The sequence below is a fragment of the Anopheles merus genome, chromosome 3L (genome assembly GCF_017562075.2).
Source record: "Anopheles merus strain MAF chromosome 3L, AmerM5.1, whole genome shotgun sequence".
Lineage (NCBI taxonomy): Eukaryota > Metazoa > Arthropoda > Insecta > Diptera > Culicidae > Anopheles > Anopheles merus.
The window spans coordinates 18,305,259-18,323,696 of NC_054085.1; the positions used below are offsets into that span (position 1 = coordinate 18,305,259).

General features: G+C 44.3%; 1 protein-coding gene across 6 annotated transcripts in view; it reads right to left on the reverse strand.

Moving 5' to 3' along the window:
* Positions 1–259: 259 nt before the first annotated feature.
* LOC121599641 (nyctalopin-like) overlaps positions 260–18,438 on the reverse strand; it is a 90,171-nt gene continuing 71,992 nt past the window's right edge. For all 6 annotated transcript variants that reach the window (XM_041927613.1, XM_041927612.1, XM_041927615.1 and 3 more), the window contains 3 exons: positions 8,846–9,861; positions 6,774–6,934; positions 260–2,813 (listed from right to left, as the gene is read on the reverse strand). In XM_041927613.1, the coding sequence (XP_041783547.1) occupies positions 1,610–2,813; positions 6,774–6,934; positions 8,846–9,670 (2,190 nt within the window). In that variant the 5' untranslated portion in view covers positions 9,671–9,861 and the 3' untranslated portion in view covers positions 260–1,609. The remainder of the gene's footprint in view (positions 2,814–6,773; positions 6,935–8,845; positions 9,862–18,438) is intronic.

Consider the following 18,438-nt stretch of genomic DNA (forward strand, 5'->3'; position numbering starts at 1 on the left):
CGTTGAAAAGACGGAAACCGGTAAGCTCGTGCTGTCCTGCACTACTTAACCATTCCGGGTGATGAAATATTTATGCCCAACATCAAACGGAGGCCGGCGGCTCGATGATGTTTGTTTGGGTGCCTGTGAACAGTGAACAATTCAAAGTCAATCGGAATGAACGATCGAACCAGCTAAAGGGCGGAAACGATAGCTTTTTCTTCGGATGTGGATGGAACGCCGGCACAATTAAGTGGAAACCCGTTGGGCTGGATTCGCATTTTTCAGTAGTCAAATTTATTTTCTCTTCAGTAGCCTTTTTTATGTTTGCTTTTTTATTATTTGCCTTTCTCCTACTAGCTCAGTCTTATAACAACTCAGTTTAACATATTCGTAATATTATCAATAGTATTACACATTTCTTGCGCTTTTTTGTCTTGTTCAATTAGTTTGCGCCTTTTTTTATCAAATGTTTTATCTTTTTCTAACCTTTATCTTTTTTCCATGATTGCTTTTAATTTTCACATGTTTTGTTTTCGTAAAAAAATGTTCCGCTAAACAGGCTTATATAATGGGGTTTCTTTTATACTGCTGGAAACAACTAAAGAAGGATTTTTTTACACTTCAATGGAACTCTCTTTTGCGCTATCCATTGTTTAGTTTACACTTATTATATTATCGCTTTTTGTTTTCATTGTTTTAACATTCTTTTTCCTCATTTCTTGTTTCATTCAATTATCGAATTAATTCCTTTTCTTTCGCGATGTACATTTTGTGGGTTAGTGTGTTCTGTTTTCTCCTTTTGAATGAATTTTCGTGTTTTTGTTTCGTAATTGTTGTTCGTAAAAATATAAATTATCTCTATCTACTGTACAAAGGTATTAATTTTGCAGAAAAGTTTGCTAAAAAGTTGTTAGTGTAGGGCCAAACAGGAAGCACAGGGGAACGCTTAGCAGATTAAGCACGAAATAAACAGTTGGAAGTAAACAAAAGGTCTCTAAGAGTAAAGACTCAAGAGTTTAGAGTAGGTTAGTTGGTAAAGATAAATTAAGAAGTAAAACTCGGATCATATAATGCAATGAGAAACAAGTTTAGCTGCCAACATATCAACAGTTCCATTTAATAAAAGACTTTTCTAACTTCTTCCTTACCCATCCTACAGTACAATTGCGTGTTAATAAAAACAAAATATCTTAATCTAATATGGCGCATTTGAACGATTTTTTTTTTGCAGCGAAGAATAATAAAAATTAAAACAAGTCATCTGAACCTTACGTACGGGGTTTGTTAACATTAGTCTAGTACGGATGTTACCATGGGAGTTTCCATATAATGTACAATTGCAGTTTGCTGTTATGTCTTACTAGCCTTGCCGTGCCTGCATGAGTAACATGCAGCAACACGCCAGCTTGGGAAAATCTCAAACAAAACAGGAAAATGAAAGCAAAATTGTATCGACTTTTTCACACATTCTGTACACAAACACACCTTTCAGCACCGGTTTCGATCGATTGTTTCGAGAGTTTGATTGAATTGCTTCATTGACAGCCAGCCACGAGTGGAGCGGCGTCGTGAGAACGCGCCTGCCCTATCGCACCATACACCCTGCAGCGCCATGCCCTGCACCTCATCATAACATCAGCAGCAGCAGTATGAAGTGCGAGTAGAGGACGTAGATGAAGAAGTTCGGCGAGTAGTTGTTAAGGCTGCGCTGCCCGGGAGGCACTGGCAGGGTGTTGCTGTTGTTGGCAGCACCGTCCGCCCCGGCGTGCTGGTGATGCTGATGGTGGGCGTACTTGTGCGGATGCTGCATCGTCATCGCTGGTGCTGGCGCCGTTTGCTGCTGCTGCTGCTGATGGTGCGGATGCGGATGATGATGAGTCGGGTGGTGAGTGTGATGGTGGTGGTGATGGGGCTGGTGCGTCTGATAAGCCGCTGGGGGCTGCCCCTGGGCCAGAAAGTGGTACTGGCTCGGTGGCTGCTGGTGGAAGGGATTGGTAATGATCGACTGGGTGGTCGCGTTCGAAGCGGTCGAGCTGCCCAGGGCACGCTGATGCTGGAGGTAGTCTATGTTCTCGTAATGGTCCGAGTCGGGATCCACGTCGGGCGCCACCGCAAGCTGATGGGCCGTCTGGTCCGGATACTTCAGGTCGTACCGTACCGGCAGATCGCAGGCCGGCCGCAGCTCGCGATAATCGTTCGAGAGCACCTGCTGCGCCAGATAGCGCTCCAGCTCGAGCTTGTCCACCTTCTGCGGCACGATGCGCTCGTGCACGTTCTTCCGCTCCTGGAGAATCTTTTTGCGCTCACGAGTTTTGCGCCGATAGACGATGGCTGCGCCAGCACCGAGCGCTAGCAGTAGCAGACTGAGCAGCACGCTCAGCACGGTTACGAGGTGGGCCGGGCAGTTGATGTCGCCTTCGGACATGTTGCGCAGTATGCGACGCGTTACCAGCCCGTCCTCGTTCAGATCGCACCCAATCTCGTCCTTGTCGATCAGCAGCACGGTCGTGATGTTGGTGTGATCGGCCAGCGCTTTGCCGAGGAAAGCCACACCGTCCGGATCGTCCCCGTCGTCGTCGTCGAGCGTGCCGGTGACGAGCCGCCACAGCCAGCGGATGGTGCAGTTGCAGACGAGCGGATTGCCGGCCAGCTTTAGTCGCTGCAGCCGATCGAGCGGAAACTGCACCGCATCCAGTGTGAGCAGTGCGTTCCGTCGCATGGAAATGTCGATCAGGTGTGGGTTGCCGTGGAAAAGCCGTACCGGGAGGGTCGAAAAGGTGGGATTGTCGTCGAGTGTCAGCACCTGCAGGTGTGTGTTGTCGATGAAGGCTCTGCAGGAAGGTATTGAGGGGAGAGAATAGGTAAAGGTAGAAGAAAGTTAATAATTGTAAAATGGAGCTATGGAAATGTAACAAACGAGATAGCAAGCGTTGATTCTGGGTAAATTTTGAGGTTTGAATGGCGAATTAGATCGAGTCGACTAAGTCGACTAAGAGTGAGTTGCAAGTCAGTGCGAATAAGTTCTTCATTGATCGAGATTTTATTCTCAAATAATTATTTGAAACGAGCTGCCTGATCAAAAGAGTTGAACGATTCATCAGCAATTAACTTGCACAAGAGCTGTTGAGCTCACAAACGATTTAATTCATCGCTGAATGAATGAGTAAAGTCCTATTCGGCGTGGAGAATTGAATGATTCTGTAAAATTTAGCCAATATCTATTAAGGAGAACAGGTTGATGCAAAGCCCGTTGCTAGGTTGCCATTTTCAGCTCGCTTTTGACAGTTTCATGAAAAAGTGTTTACAAACAAACGGCTAATAGTTAACACAGAAAAATGGACGAATTTACTATTGGAAAGATTATATTGGTTAAATTTCTTGCGACCAACCACTTCTGGAGAGTAAGGAGAAGTAATTGCAGCCTACGCTGTAGTCAAAAACATTGATAACCTTTTATTGTTTGCCATTCCGTGACCACGAATCACTACCATTTGCGACGGTCCTGCTGGAAGAACGAAAAGTTTGACAGGCATAAAACAGCCCAGCACATGTTCCAACTGGCTAAAAGAAGTCCTATTTACTTTCAATTAAGCACTGAGAGTAAAATGAAACATCCAATCGGCACACTCTGGTCCAATATGCACACCGTCCTTTGCTTAAAACCCGGCGACGGATGATAAAGAGTTCCTTGGATTGTATCAGCCATGTAATATTCTAATTGGATTCTAATTTTTGTAATATTCTAAAAGGAAATGAGGGCAAAATGCTGAACAAAATTCTTATTCACTCCATAGCAACGTCCATCGCTACACATAAACAATGTTCAATTTAACTGTCAAAATTTTCCCATGGCTTTCTGTCAAATTACGCTAAGCGCATTGACCTGTTCTCTTTCAAAGATCTTGGTTTTAGCCATCGAAAAAGCTATTTTTCTCACAAAAGAATGACTTAGCTGCGAGAGACTCTTAAGTGAATCAAATCAGCTTAATGATTCATCAGGACTCAATTATGGAAAGAGTTATTTGATTAACGAGTTAAAAGACAGTGAGTTCCTGTTCGACTACGTGATCTCTGACAAGATTATACTCCCAATTTTGAATTGAAGAATGATTGAATTCGTTGTGAGTAAGTTATCAGTTGGCATAGAGAGCTGATTCAATGATTCAAATTCAATTCATGGGATAGTCGCACTATTGAGTGAGGATTTAATTCACTATGAGTGAATTTTTGGCCACCAGAAGGAATATAACAGCAAATTTCAAAAAAACTCCATCAACTCAGTTCATTTACTGTAAAGATGTAACTCTTTCGGTCACTACGACTCAGCTGGTACATCACTATTAAATTATGAAAAGTGTTTTAGTTTAAGGTTTCTTTTAAATGCCTGAATGTGTTGTGCACCTTTGCTTGTTGGTACATTAGAGGCTTTATTTATTTACTTGCATAATTTATTGAAGTACCTTATCAAATAAGCCACAAGACCTCAGCTAATGAGGTATATGATTCAGTTATCCACCTCTTCAAAAAACACGCCTCCACAACAGGGACTTATGCGCCCCAACACAACAACACTCTTCCATGTGCATTGTTACAACTCATTTCATTTTGATTTTATTCCACCCGGTACATGCTCCAACCGCATCGGGCCGGCCCGGAAAGATTGTCCCCGTCACCTAAACAGCCCACAGGTCCCATGAAGTGCTGTGAGTTACAATGCAAATGCACAACGTCTTACAGCAACGATGTTTACGACGCACATGGTAAATCGAGCGAATGGTTGGTGTTTTTGGCCAGGATGGAAGCATTTGTGGCTGGTACACATAAGATAGCATTGTTAATGGTGCTGCAATTTGTACGCTTCGTGTACAGGAAAGCATGATCGCGCCTGTTTGCTATACTCCAACCAAACGTATGAATATTTTTGTGTTAAAACGAGTAAAATGATGGCATGCGTTTTTGAAATTGAAATGTGAAAAAAAACGGGGAACAACGAGCTGAATGTTTCCCTTTTCTGAGTCACCGGTGGATGAGCGTCGTGCACTTCATTTCACATCAAATTTAAAGCCACGGATTATCTTTTACTGAATATGGTAGCCCGTAAGCTTGTTGGTATGAAGTTCATTCGACGCTGACATGAAATCACGCATTTAACCTTCACATGTCTTGTTTTCAGTTGATTGTTCTTTAACCATCAGCTCGTAACACGATCTTTATGCTCCTTCGGGGCTTCAACTTTTATCATTTATTTCCCTCGCTTCGCTTAAGCAAAAGTGCATCTCAGACCGCACAATATATTGAACCTGTCAGAAATAGTTTTCTCTCCACTATCGCGCCGTACGGGCAAGGATATGTGTTGCTCCCTGCCCGGGGAAACTGTCAGCGGCTCTCAGCGCATCGTGCCAAACTCCATTTTTACGCCAACAAGACGGAAGCGACCCACGGCTGCCTCGCGCTGGCATTTGGCAGCTGCAGACACGCAGAGCTAACAATACAAATGCTTCCCTTTGGCCCTTCTGTGTGTTTTCCACCGACAACGAACCCGTTGCGGAGAGTTCGTAAAAATAGCTAAATTTCGATGCCTGCGTTTTCCCACCGCGGTGGCGTGGTATTAGCGGCAATTCGCTATTGTTCTGTACTGCCGTGCCGTGCCGATGATGAACTATCGCACGCGTGTTTCGTCGCCTTTGTGCGCTGCTATTTTTGCCCACCAGCACCAGAAGAGCGTACCGTTTGGGGAAGGGGGTTTACACCAAATTACACGCACAGCGCAAAACTTTCACTGCCGTCCGCTTCGCTTTCTTTCCTTCGTTGCCATGGGTGCCATGAGCGTTGCTGGCGTAGACAACGGATGCTTTGCGTATCCTGCCGTCCCGTTGCGTGAGTCGGGTGTGCGTGTGCAGGAATAGCGTCACCCGTGCGTGGGGCTGGGGGTTGATTTTAATTTTGAAAATAGTTTGCCCAAATACGAGCAGCAAGCAGGTGAACTCGTTTGGCGGTAGATGAGCAGCTGGCTTGGGAATTTATTGCACCAAGGCATTCACCATGCAGCGGTGAAAATTTCCTTCAATTTGATGAACTTTAACTAGAAATCTTCTTACTATGAACAATCAAATTATATGAGTGAATATCAATAAACTTCAAAATTTTTAGCATTTTTCTATGACTGCTTAAAATTTAATTTCTAAAAGACACGGTGGCATTTTAACTTCCAAACCAACGCCGAAATGACTCATTCGCGAAACCATGAAGCCATCAAAGTGAAACCTCCTTTGGGAGCATTTCTATTGCCCATCACCGTTGCTATAGATACAGGATACGTGCTTTGTGTTGTGGATGGTTATAAAAATTTAAAACCTCATCAGCACTGCAAGCAGTGAGCTCAGACGTGAGCGACGGTGCGCTTAAATTCACATTCCGAGTGCGCTCGCTAATGAAAGTACCTTCACACTTCACAGCGAAGATATGCTGCGCCCTTTCTCTTTGCCATGCCTGGCACATTCTCGCGCATCGAAAAAAGGGGCTATAATCCTGAATCGATCGTAACGAACATTTGATGACAGCTTGGGTACTATGGCAGGGTGCTCGCTTTTATTACATCCTTCCCGGCAGCATAGCGAACCGATCGTTGAGCTACCATTTCGCCTCCTCCACAACCAGCAATCAGCTCGAGATAACATCGATAGCAAACCGTCCAGTACCGTGCAGTAAGTCAATAGATTCCGGCCATTTTCATAACTGACAGCCGGTGGCAAGGCGGAGCGGGTTGCAGTTGCACGTTGGGCGGTACTTACCTCGTATCGATGTGCTCCAATCGATCCAGCCGGTCCAGATGCAGCTCACGCAGCTGGAACAGATTTTGGAAGGCAACCGGCGGCAGCTCCACGAACGAGTTGCCGCTCAGCGTCAGCGTGGTCAGGTTGTACAGCTTCGCCAGCTGCACCGTCGGGATGGTCTGTATGTGTGTATGTGTGGATGAGAGAAACAGAACAACAAGTGTAAAAAGCGATGGTCGAGAGCACGATGAAAGTGAAAATTGCTACCCCTTTGGGAGGGATAGTAGAAGCTTTGGGGGGGGGGGGGGAGTTTGAACTGGAAATAAGTCATAAGCATTATCGGAAGCCAAAAGCAATCGACGATGGGATGCAATGGGGGGAAAATAATTCACCGGAGGAATAGTTCACTTTCGTTGCAGTGTATAACCGGACCGCCGGCTATAATGATCGATTTTTGGGACTCAAAACTATTGAAAGGTAATGGTATAACAGTTGAATTTATAACATCAGTAGTATAACATAAAACAATGTTGCTTTTGTACATTGAAAAGTCTCTCTTGACGGAGGTCCAATTGCTTATTGATAACCTTTATATGTTATCACAGTCATTGCCACAAATTGTTTGCTTTAACTCACATAATTTTGTTTTTAGGGCATCCATTTTTTTACAGTGCTTATCAATTTTTGACTGTTAGTTAAGCGCTTTTTCTACACAATTTAAAATAATATCTGAATCTTATTTTAAAATGATTGAAATTAAGTTAAGCAGTTTTATAATGTTATTGATAGAATTTAAAAAAAATAAAATTGATATGCCAATTTTGAAAGTTTTAATGGATTGAATACAGTTGCGATGTGAGTAATAGATTGATTTAAAATTGATTTATATTAATTATTTTTTTCACAAAAAAACAATCAAATTATTCTGTTTTTCTATTTTTTTTTATGTAAAATTACACTTATTTTAAATCTGCTTGATAATTAAAATAAATTCATAACGATTTCAACAAAAGTCTAAAATTGTTGACTAACAGACAAAAATAGGTACGTTAGACGCAAAAATTTATATCAAAAATTGATGTCTTAGGGTTAAAATTTGACGGCAATCACTCTAATTGTTTTAGGTATATTTATCAATAAATAAATTTTCAACTTCACAAAAATTTGTAATTGTATTTTATAAAACCATTTAACTTGCATCACGTTGTAATTTGACTGAACCGTCAATTAGAAAGCGTTACAGATGTGCTATGCTGTGCTTAGAGGCTCAAACGAGGTTTTGTCAAATGCATTTTACATTAAATTCCATAAAATTTGACCTAAATTTTCCCAATTATTATGACAGGTTGGCCTAGACCACCAACGGTCGTTGTACCAAAGAGGATGAAACAGAAGATTTATTAATGAATAAATTCTTAAACTTGAAAAAAAGCAGTTTGATCACACAATGTGCGAGGTTTTAATACCTTTAAGATATAAAATAGTAAAAGCTGCCTAATAAAGTCAAAGGAAAAGACAACCTAAGACAATATTGTAGCTTTAGGCAACCAAAACAGTACAATAAAAAAAAGTTCCTCTTTTTCGAAGCATTTAAATCCACACGCATAAGCGCCACGGTGCCGTATCGAATCCAAATTAAACTTTACCACACACCATACCGGTGGCGTGCTGCATTAATCCTTTCCTTGGACTTAATTTACGACCACCCTGTCATCCACCACTCCTCCAGGGCTACACCCATTCAAAAAATGTCCATCACAAGCCCCGGCCTGGAGCTGATCGGTACCGGTTTGACTGTTTTGAAACCAAATACGTTCGCCGCCTTTCATCGAGCGCGCGGCCAATGACGTGATGAACCATATGCACCCAGGGCGAAACGTCAACTGCTCCAACAAATGGTATCGCTTTCTTCACGCGTTTCACCATTCCGATGCAGGCCTCCCTTAAAGGGTAGAGCAACCTTTCGAAACGGTATCGCACGGCGCACACATTTAATTGCAGCTTGGAGATGGTTTATTAAACTACGCTAATTTGAATTTCAAATCAAAGCTGAGGAGCGCGATCGAGAAAGACAAGCTTAGGCGGCTTACCGTTAGATTGTTGTCGGCCAGGTCGAGCAGCTGGAGCGCGCTCAAACCGCTGAAACCGCTCCAGTCCAGCTCCATCAGCACGTTGCCGGCCAGCCGGAGCGTGTGCAGCTGGTGCAGCGTGCCGAAGCTGTCGTTCGCGACGAACTCGATCAGATTGCCGGACAGGTCGAGATGGCGCAACGACCGCAGGTACTCCAGATTGCCACCGTACGGTACCTCCAGCAGCTGGTTGTTGGCCAGCAGTAGCGTTTCGAGCGAAACCAGCGGCCTCAGCACACCCTCCTCGAAGCTTACCAGCCGGTTGCTGGGCAGCTCGAGCCGGCGCAGCGACACCAGCGACTGGAACGCGGTCGGATGGACCTGCTCCAGCTGGTTGTCGCCGAGCCGGAGCAGCTCGAGCCGGCGCAACCCCCGGAAGCTGTCCTTCAGCAGCGCCGGCAGCACGTTGTGGGTGAGGTTGAGCGCGAGCAGCTTTTCCTGCGATTCGAAGTTTTTCGAGCCGAGCGTGTCGATCCGATTGTGCGAGAGGTCGAGCGACTCGAGCTGATAGTAGAAGGCGAGCGTGAAGTGTACGTTGGTGATCTGGTTGGCGGTCAGGTTGAGGTACCGCACGTCCGGGTTGAGCTGGATCGGTACCACCTCGAGCGACGCGTTAATGCAGGACGTGCGCAGATTGCGATCGCTCTCGCAGGTACACAGCGACGGACAGAAGCTGCTCGCGGTGGGCAGGAGGGTGAGTGACAGGAGCAGCACCAGCGTGACGTGGTGGATTGTCCGCTCAAGGTGGTGGGAATTAGCCACAAAGCCACTTAAGTCCGCCATCATCTCTTGAGGGTGGTTGCGTTTTCTTATATCGCCTCAAATCTCGCTCTTTCTCTGCCTCCAGAGAGATGACGAGTTTGACGATCGTACGCCTTGTTTTGTTGTAGTGTGAGTTAGTTTTCCTTCTTCACGGTGGTTTTTAGGTTGTAGTCATGCTTCGAAGGTGTCGGCACTTACGTTCGTTTGATGCACATCTGGGGAGAAAGATTAGAAGAAAGTGAAAGGAGGCAATGGAGTTAATGCGCTTATCGTTCGATAGGAAGGAGTCAAATTAAGATATAACGAGGGTAAATTATAGACCTTTAAAATGAGGTTACAGCGTATTATTAACATAGATATAAGTGTATTATGGTTTAGTATCCTAAGAAGATTAACTTAATGGAAATATGTCTATGTAAAGTGAAATGTAAAAACAATGAGGACTTCATAAACGAATTGGAAACATAATATAACATAAGTCTTATTATGCAAGAATTTTTGTTGAATAAATATTTAAGACACTAAAATCACCGACACCAAAATATTGATATTTCTGGGGATAGCAGACTTATATCGATATCTAAGCTACATTGAAGCCTTTGGGACAAATTACAGGGTTTTCCATGGGTTTTGGCTGTATTCTAAGGACTTCTAAGGTCCCCCTTTGAATTCGAAAAAGTTGGATGAATAAAAGCCTGCAAATATAGGTTATTGTTTTTACAAATCAAGCACTCAATCCGCACGAGCATTAACTCAAAACACGACCAGTTATTTAGATGACATTAAGATAAACCGTTCGCTGGAAGTGATTTACACTCAGCCATGCTCGAAGCTTTGCCCAAAACTTCACCCGAATCAAACTCTCCCACCAAGAAGCTCCGTATCGCCGACGGCTTTCATAAATCACACAACTCACTGCTTCCCATAATCATCATCCACCGTAACCACAAATTAGGCATCCCATCTTGAGTGCGATCTAAGTTTCAAAGTGTGTGTGTGTGTGTGTGTGTGTGTGTGTGTGTGTGTGTGTGTGTGTGTGTGTGTGTGTGTGGAAGCGCGCACGCGAATCGAACCAGTCGGGGTGCGGGTGACAAAAAGTTCTCCGATTCCGTGCCCGGAGAAGACCTAGAAGGACACCAGCAGGCGGCAGCGGAAGGTAGGATTGAAACGTGTAATCTGTCAAAAACTTGTCACTCTTGACACATTTGGCTGCCACAAGGCGCTGGTCTTTGGCACGCGAAGCAACGCGTTCGGGGCAGGGGGGAAAACGCGCACAAATCCTTTCGAAGGCCTTGTGCCCGGATGCCGTGCGAAACAAAGTGAAGGAGTTACGGTGCCACGTGCCGCATGGTGATTGTTTGGAGCGCTTTGCTGTTGACTTGCTATTGTTCTTGTTAAGGTTTGTGTGCAGATTATTATGACTGCTTGGAGTGGCGCGACAAAAGGGTTACTTGACAGCGAAGAACGAAATCCAAAAACAGTTAAATTTTGTGTGATTGCTGCTGGAAGGCCTTATTTAATTATTAATACTTTTCAAGAATTCCTGCCTGCCCTATATCTTAATCATAAAGTTACTCTTCCGGAATGGAGTCACAAACATTTTCCCTTCCAATGTTACATTTCCACGCTCTCTCTCTCTCTCCGAAAAACACTGATTAATGCAAAGCACTTTGCCTGTCCCGAACCTGCTTGGTCGCTGCGGAGTGCTTTGAAATCATTAAAGCAATCACTAAAGGCAACAATGCTTTAAAGTGTTACTCCTTTTTTCCCGGCAAACGAATAAAATAAATAAATCACAAAACTCCAAAAACTAAACCACGCAATGCTCGGCAACAGTAGCCGCAGCAGCAAGAAAACAAAAACCACGTTAACCATGCAAAGCGGGCGCAAAACATTCCACCTCGGGAGAAAGGGGGGAGTAAGAGCGTGGTAAAAAACCCCGCTCGAATTCCGTAGTAAAAGCGGTTGTAGAATTTGTTGGCCTTCCCACCCGTCCCGAGTGTTTTCCACTCGCTCTTCGATCGCCTGCGGCCTGCGATCGTCCGTCTGTCAGTGCAATGCCGTTGCCAACGCAACGCCATTTTCTGCCAATTTTCACCAACTGTCGCTGCCGCGGGCAGTGGAGTGGATGAGTGATCCCCGCTCCCCGCTATTTTATTGTTTCTTCAGCTGTTCCGACTTCAAAACCTTCGTATTTAATTTTGAAGCAGACTGATGTGGCCCTGCGAATCCGAAAAGGGCCACCGGGGTACAAAACGCCCCGGCAGCAGGCAATTTTACACACTTTATCGCGTATGCTGCTGGATGCTTTTGGTTGTTTCGCCGGAGTGGAATTGTTATTTTTAGTGCTACGCCTTTCGGTCTGTGCCGAGACAGAAATTAGTTCCCGTGCGCCCCACGGCCCAGTCTGACTCCCGTCTGACACCTGTCTGACCTCTGACGCGCTGGATCTGCGGCACAGCGGTCTCGGCGAAACAATTTACGCGCATCTCTGCGCTAGATTCGCTAAATGAGCTGAAAAGCCATTTCAAGGAAAGGATGGGATATGGTGGAGACGCACTTTCTTACGGGTTCTATTGTCATCGTACGATTGTTCCTCCTGGTTGGGTGCTCGGATGGGGTAGTTTATATTTGGAACCTCGGTTCGGCAGACGGCGGCTGGATAAATCCCAACGGCAGACGAATGATGTAGCCGCAACAGGTTCGGGGCCTGAAGCCTGAGGTCGTTTGTCAAGCGTGTGTGTGTGTGTGTGTGGTGCACCGGGAGGGGGGATGGACAGAAGGATTAATGCGAAAGGGCTGGCACAATAAGCGGGAGACAGATGCGAAAGGAGGTTATAATTTTCTTTTTAATGGTCGATGAGCATAATAAGCACCAGAAATAGATGCTTTTGTGCACTGATGGGGTTTATAAATAGAGATTATTTACTGTCCCATATGATTTCGGTTCTAGTTTACAAGACATTGTTTTAAATAAGGTTTTAATTACACAACACGCTGTTGGAGAGTTCGTCAACCAAAGCGTCATGTTCGTGTTTGTCGAGGCTACTACATTCCAAGGTTCTAACGTGCAATTTGAAAAATGGAATTCAATGCCACCTTGGATTAGTCTACTAAGATCTGAAGATTTAAACTCAAGGTATTGTTTTAAATACGGTTTTAATTACACAACTCGCTGTTGGAGATTTCGTCAACCAAAGCATCATGTTCGTGTTTGTCGAGGCTAACGATTCCAAGGTTCTAACGTGCAATTGGAAAAACAAATTTCAAAGTCACCTTGGATTAGTCTACTAAAATCTGACGATTAGTGTAACTCTGTTATGCCTCTTTTCAATTATTTATATACATATAAACATTACCACATATAAACATATAAACATTACCACAAGGCCAGACGAGGTGAAATATACAGTGAAATGAACTATTTGACAGGTGACATATCTGTCAGATAACGCAGATCACAGCAACCAGCTGATGTGCAATGTAAACAAATAACGTGAACAAAATCGCTACTAAATCCATTAACAAATTTCAATGTCAAGTTTATCGTTAATTTTCAGTCAATCATTTCTTCCCATTTGTAAATGTTCCGCTTAAGAAGATACTCTTTTTAAGTGATTTTCAAAAGCGGATGTTGTATCTCCCCCAACCCTTTAGCTTTACCTGTCAAATATTTCGCTTGTCAAATAGTTCATTTTGCTGTATATTTCATCTCGTCTGGCAGCACGGTCTAACTTTTTTACCACGAATTGTCGTTTAATATTACAAAAAATTGTCGTTTAATATTATATTGATGATTTTTCTACTGATTTGATTCAATTTTTACAGTTTCTCTTAAAACTTGAAAACTCAAAAAAAATATTCTACAAGTTATTTAAAATAGGTGATTTTCCTCCCTTGGCAATCGCTGTTTCAAACTCCTTGCTAGTAACAGTTCAACTCCACCATCGAACAGGCTTTAATATTCATCGCCCTCGGTATCATAAATAAGTACGTGAGCTGCATTTCCTGCTGCAGTCTCCTTGCAAGTGGTTATTTCTGTGTGTTGTAAGGAAAAGGGAATGAACAAAACAAGAACTGTAACGAAGAAGAAAAAGTGTTTGCCAGTCTTCCTCTCCAGTGCCCGAGGAAGAAAATCGTTCCCTCAGAAAGCCGGGAAGCCGTCTCTTTTCGGTCCGGAGTGTTTTTCCGTTATCCTAAAGCCGTTTGCAAGTGGAAGCAAGTGAGCAAAGAAAACAGAAACACATAGTTTTACTGCTTACGTTTTGGGTGGTTTCCGTGTTCGTTTTGTTTGCAATTTTTGTTAGACTGCTCACGTAGCTCATAATTTTAAAACGCGAGCTCAACTTGTCGAAAATAGCAATAGCATTATTGACACGACTCGGTTGTTGGTTTGGTAGAAATAGGGTTTAAAGTTATTGTTTAAAAAAAATCCTTTAAAGTGGAAGATTGTGAATACAGTTTTAGTTCAGTAAATCTCTTACCAGAACAGAATATTTCTTTTTTTTATACATAAAAAATACATATTCTGAATCGATTTCCAAGAACTGTCATATTTCATGGTCACTCGAGAAATACACAACCACACCCAGGACGTTCTTCCAGTTGAGTGCATCGTGGAGTGAAAACAAAACACTTCAAGGTCTCGTCACCATTCGCCACGAAAATGGATGATCCATGGTCCGAAAATGCGGTCCAGTTTGCCGGTAGCTCGAATTTCCCGCAGTCTTTCTTTCATTCTTTCTCAAACAAAAGGAAAACAAACGGTTGCCATCTCCAACCACTGGACAGTCATGCTGGACACAGGCAGGGACAGCCAGAAAGTGCCACTTCATGATGTCGTGTCCTGCCGTGACAATGTTGACAGAATTCACCCACACACACACACACACACCACTAAACGCAGTCCGTCGACAGAGCGAATGACTCGCCGGGATGGTCTGCCGAATGTCTCCAAAGTGGGATGCCTCAAATGTCTCAATTTGGCAACCGGATATGCCGCGTATGCCTCAGTCGCCACTCGGATTGTGGTTTGAGGATAAACTTACCCATCGCCATTTTTTTCTTCTGTGTCCTCTTCCTAGGTGATAAATTAGCCCCCGAAACAGCCGCTGGTAGCTGACAGGATAAAAGTGGTCACGGGTGTGTCAATCAAAATCGAGCTCTAAACGGGGCCAGCCAGTTTCCATTCTTACGAATCTGCTTTTCTGCTCATCATCATCATCATCATCATCATCACGAACGACATCGTGTGCGTCGTGTGACATTGTAAAGGATTCCTTACCGGCTGTGCTGGGCCGCGCAAACGAAAAAGAAAGGCAAACTGCGAGGGAAGATTTATAGCGCAGGAAGACATTACCGGGAAGAGATGGTTTTATGTTTGCCTTTTGCGCGCCCGCTCGCGCGTCCGGTGCGCTCCGGCCTTCCTGTCTGCCTGCTGCTGTGTCGCTGTGGGTGCGCGTTTACAGGTGCCTTGGGATCGTCCAAGGGGTGCCTGGGAGGGTGCACGCGCGACGCAATTGTTCGTAAAATTCTAACGTACTCAAATAAACTTAGTTTGTAATGATGTTTGATTTTGCTCCGCTTTGCCAACCACCCAATACACACGGCATCCCATTGCTTGCCTTGCCTTGCCTTCGAGGCATCGAGTATGGCCGTGGGATGGATTTACAATGGAGAAACTTTACTGCGAAGGGAAGTCATACATTGCTTTATGAGTTGTAATGGTGAAAACGTTATGTTTTGTGCCCTTGCTGCTAGCAAGCGGGAACGTTTTGTATGTGTGTTTGTGTGTTTGCCAAGAAATTGACTATCCTGGTAGATAAGGGCATATGGGGATGATGCCGAAATGATGCTGCTGCTGAGTGGATGTAGCCTCGCTCGTCGAACGAAGAAAGAGCAGGAGCAGGAACACACTGGTATCATTGTCTGTGATTGCACTGGAGCGTTTATCCGTATTCGTGTGCGTGTGTGTGCATGTTTACTTCATTTAACGAACGACCAATAACTTAATAAAAAGTTGTACTACATGCGAACGTAAATACAGAAAACGGGTGCATGTAAAACAATGGCATTTTGCACCATAAACGCTTGGTTGCATCACGTGTGGGTTTGTTCCGGGTGAGCATGGAGCTAGTGGAGTTGTGGAGTAATTGGAAACTAAGTTGCGTACAAACAGCAGAGCTACAGATGCAACTGCTGGCATTTGTTTGTTCGTTTGGTGGAATGTTTGTTGAGGTTGATCGCAATTGGAAAGAAGAGCTCGGGGGCATATGTGTTGATTTCCAAGCAAAAGCAAAGACTCTTTTAATGTTTGGGAGTAGATCCTCTGGTTTAAAATTCCTGCATGTTTTGTTGGTAATTCCATTTGAAAAGTTTTCTTATTTAAATTTGCTAGAAGTTGTTCCGTTGAAAAAACTACTCCAATAAAATATCCTATATATACAGGGTTTCCCACGATTTATTGGTCAAATCCCACGATTTTTTGGTGCGTTCCCACGATTTTTTATCGTATCCTATAGATTTTTGGTTCGTTCCCATAATTTATTGATATTTTTCGATTGAATATCAATACAATTGGACCCAAAAATTATGAGAAAAGGCCAAAAAATCGTGGAAACGCACCAAAAAAATATGGGCACCCATCAAAAATTGATGGGAACCAACCAATAAATCGTGGGAAACCCTGTAAGTTCCGAGAATAGCTCAAAAGTTAAAAATTGAAGAGTTCCATTGTCAAAAGAATCTAGAAGTTCAGAAGATTCTGTAGGTTGATGTTGATTTTATCTAACTACTTTTATTGACATTCTGATCAAGAGCTATACCCCAACACTTTGGCAAAGACATATACATGAAGTAATGCATGAAGTACTCCATAGGCGGTCATTGCATCAAACATTCTCCTTAAACTTTCAGCCGATATGTGAATCCGAACCACCTCCGAAACCTTGATTAACTGGTATTACTATCATTAGATTGCCGTTTAACACCTCAAACCTTCTTAGTACAATTAACTGTACTTTATGTCGATGCTTTTCCAGAATATTCCAGTTTACATCGTTTATCTGAAAAACGAAGGCATATAGAGCCTATTCAATAGCCTATTCAATTTAACAAACTATGCATCTTTTATGCCTTATTCATCAGTCGTCAGGTGCTGAAACCTGGCATTCCGTTAGCATATATACAAAACAACATTTGTGAAGAATTTTTCCATCAAATAAGATGCTAAAATTTCAAATTTCAAGAGTTGGTCGCCAAAAAAAAAAGGATAACGACTTCCCATGAAAACGTATTATTGTATTCTGTGAACTTGTGAGACACAAAACATAGAAAGTTGCTCGTCTACTCCAGCTCATGCTGCTTCTACGAACACTTACACGATACGTTAAACACATCTTATTCGACACAAATTCTCAGCAACTACCACCTTCCACCAAAATCAGCAGCCGGGATTTACCTTGTAAGCTGCATCTCATCCGCGTCCAAGAATGGTTTGCAGAAAACCTTACCAGAATTTTAATTATCAATTTTGTATTTCCCCAGATTACCAAACACCACCAAACCGTCCCGAAACCAACGCGTCCCAGGACAAGCACCCCAGCAACCATGGGCGCGCGCGCGACAACGCCGCGCAAAGCGTTTGCGACAGCAACAACTCAACCGTGTCCAACGCACCACCGTCATCACCGCCTGCCAGGATCTCCAGCCAGCCAGCCAGCCAGCGGTTTGGTGCGTCGCAACGGTAACTTTAAATCTCTGTCACTTATCCATGTCGTAAAACCAAACACACACACACACACCCCCTCCTTCGTGCACGCCAGGTCGGCAGTGGTGGTAATGTCTGCGCATTCTGCCCGGATCCCTTTTGCTGCTACTGCTGCTGCTGTTTGATGTGGTGCGGGAAGCAAAAGCAAAACAACAAAAACCTGGCATAACTTCTGCTTACGGCTGCTTCGGCCTACCACACGGCCGCGCTATATCATCATTATGCAGAAGCGCGCTGGTCGTCGCGGTCGTGGTTCACGTGGTGGTTCTTCCCGACTTTTACCAGCGCCCAGCGTCAGTCAGTACCGTCAGCGTGCCGTGCGACATTTAACGAGACGTGCGGGAGTTTTCGGGCCATACCCAGACCCAAGCCCGTGCACACGGTGGTGGTGGTGGTGTGCGGAGATCATCTCGTTCAGTCAATTTGCCAAAACAAAGTCGTTTATTACTCACCGTGCCACCGAGCCGGAGAATGGCCAGGAGAGGGATGGAAAGATCCAAGGCCCATCTGGGCCGAAACGTTGCGCGTTTCGTGTGGCTGTTTCAGAGGACTTTAAGTGTTTACATGCCCCAACAATCGACGGATTCTGCCAGCGCACACGGCTGATGCAGCACAACACTCAGTGCAGTCCTTCGAAGCCGTCAGAGTGGCAGCCAACATCAAAACGATGCGTGCACCATACGCACCTAGCACGACTTTGTTGGTTTGTTGTTTGCACGACTGTGTGTGTGTGTGTTTTTGATTGTAGATTTTGATGTTCTCGTCGTAAAATCTCACTTGCCATTGTGTCTCGCGTTGGGAAAGCCGGGATCACAGGGAAACACATTCCGGGAATCCCAAGGAAAAACGACGCCAAACTCCATCACCCTGCGGTAGGTTCTGTGTGTGTGTGTCTCACCGATCTTGCCGAGTGGATAAGCAGCCATTCTCACCCACCCTCTCTCTCTCTCTCTGCCTGCCTATAGCCCCTTACGTTTGCTTACACCACTGCCTACCGCGATTATGATTTAACGGGGCGCTCGCT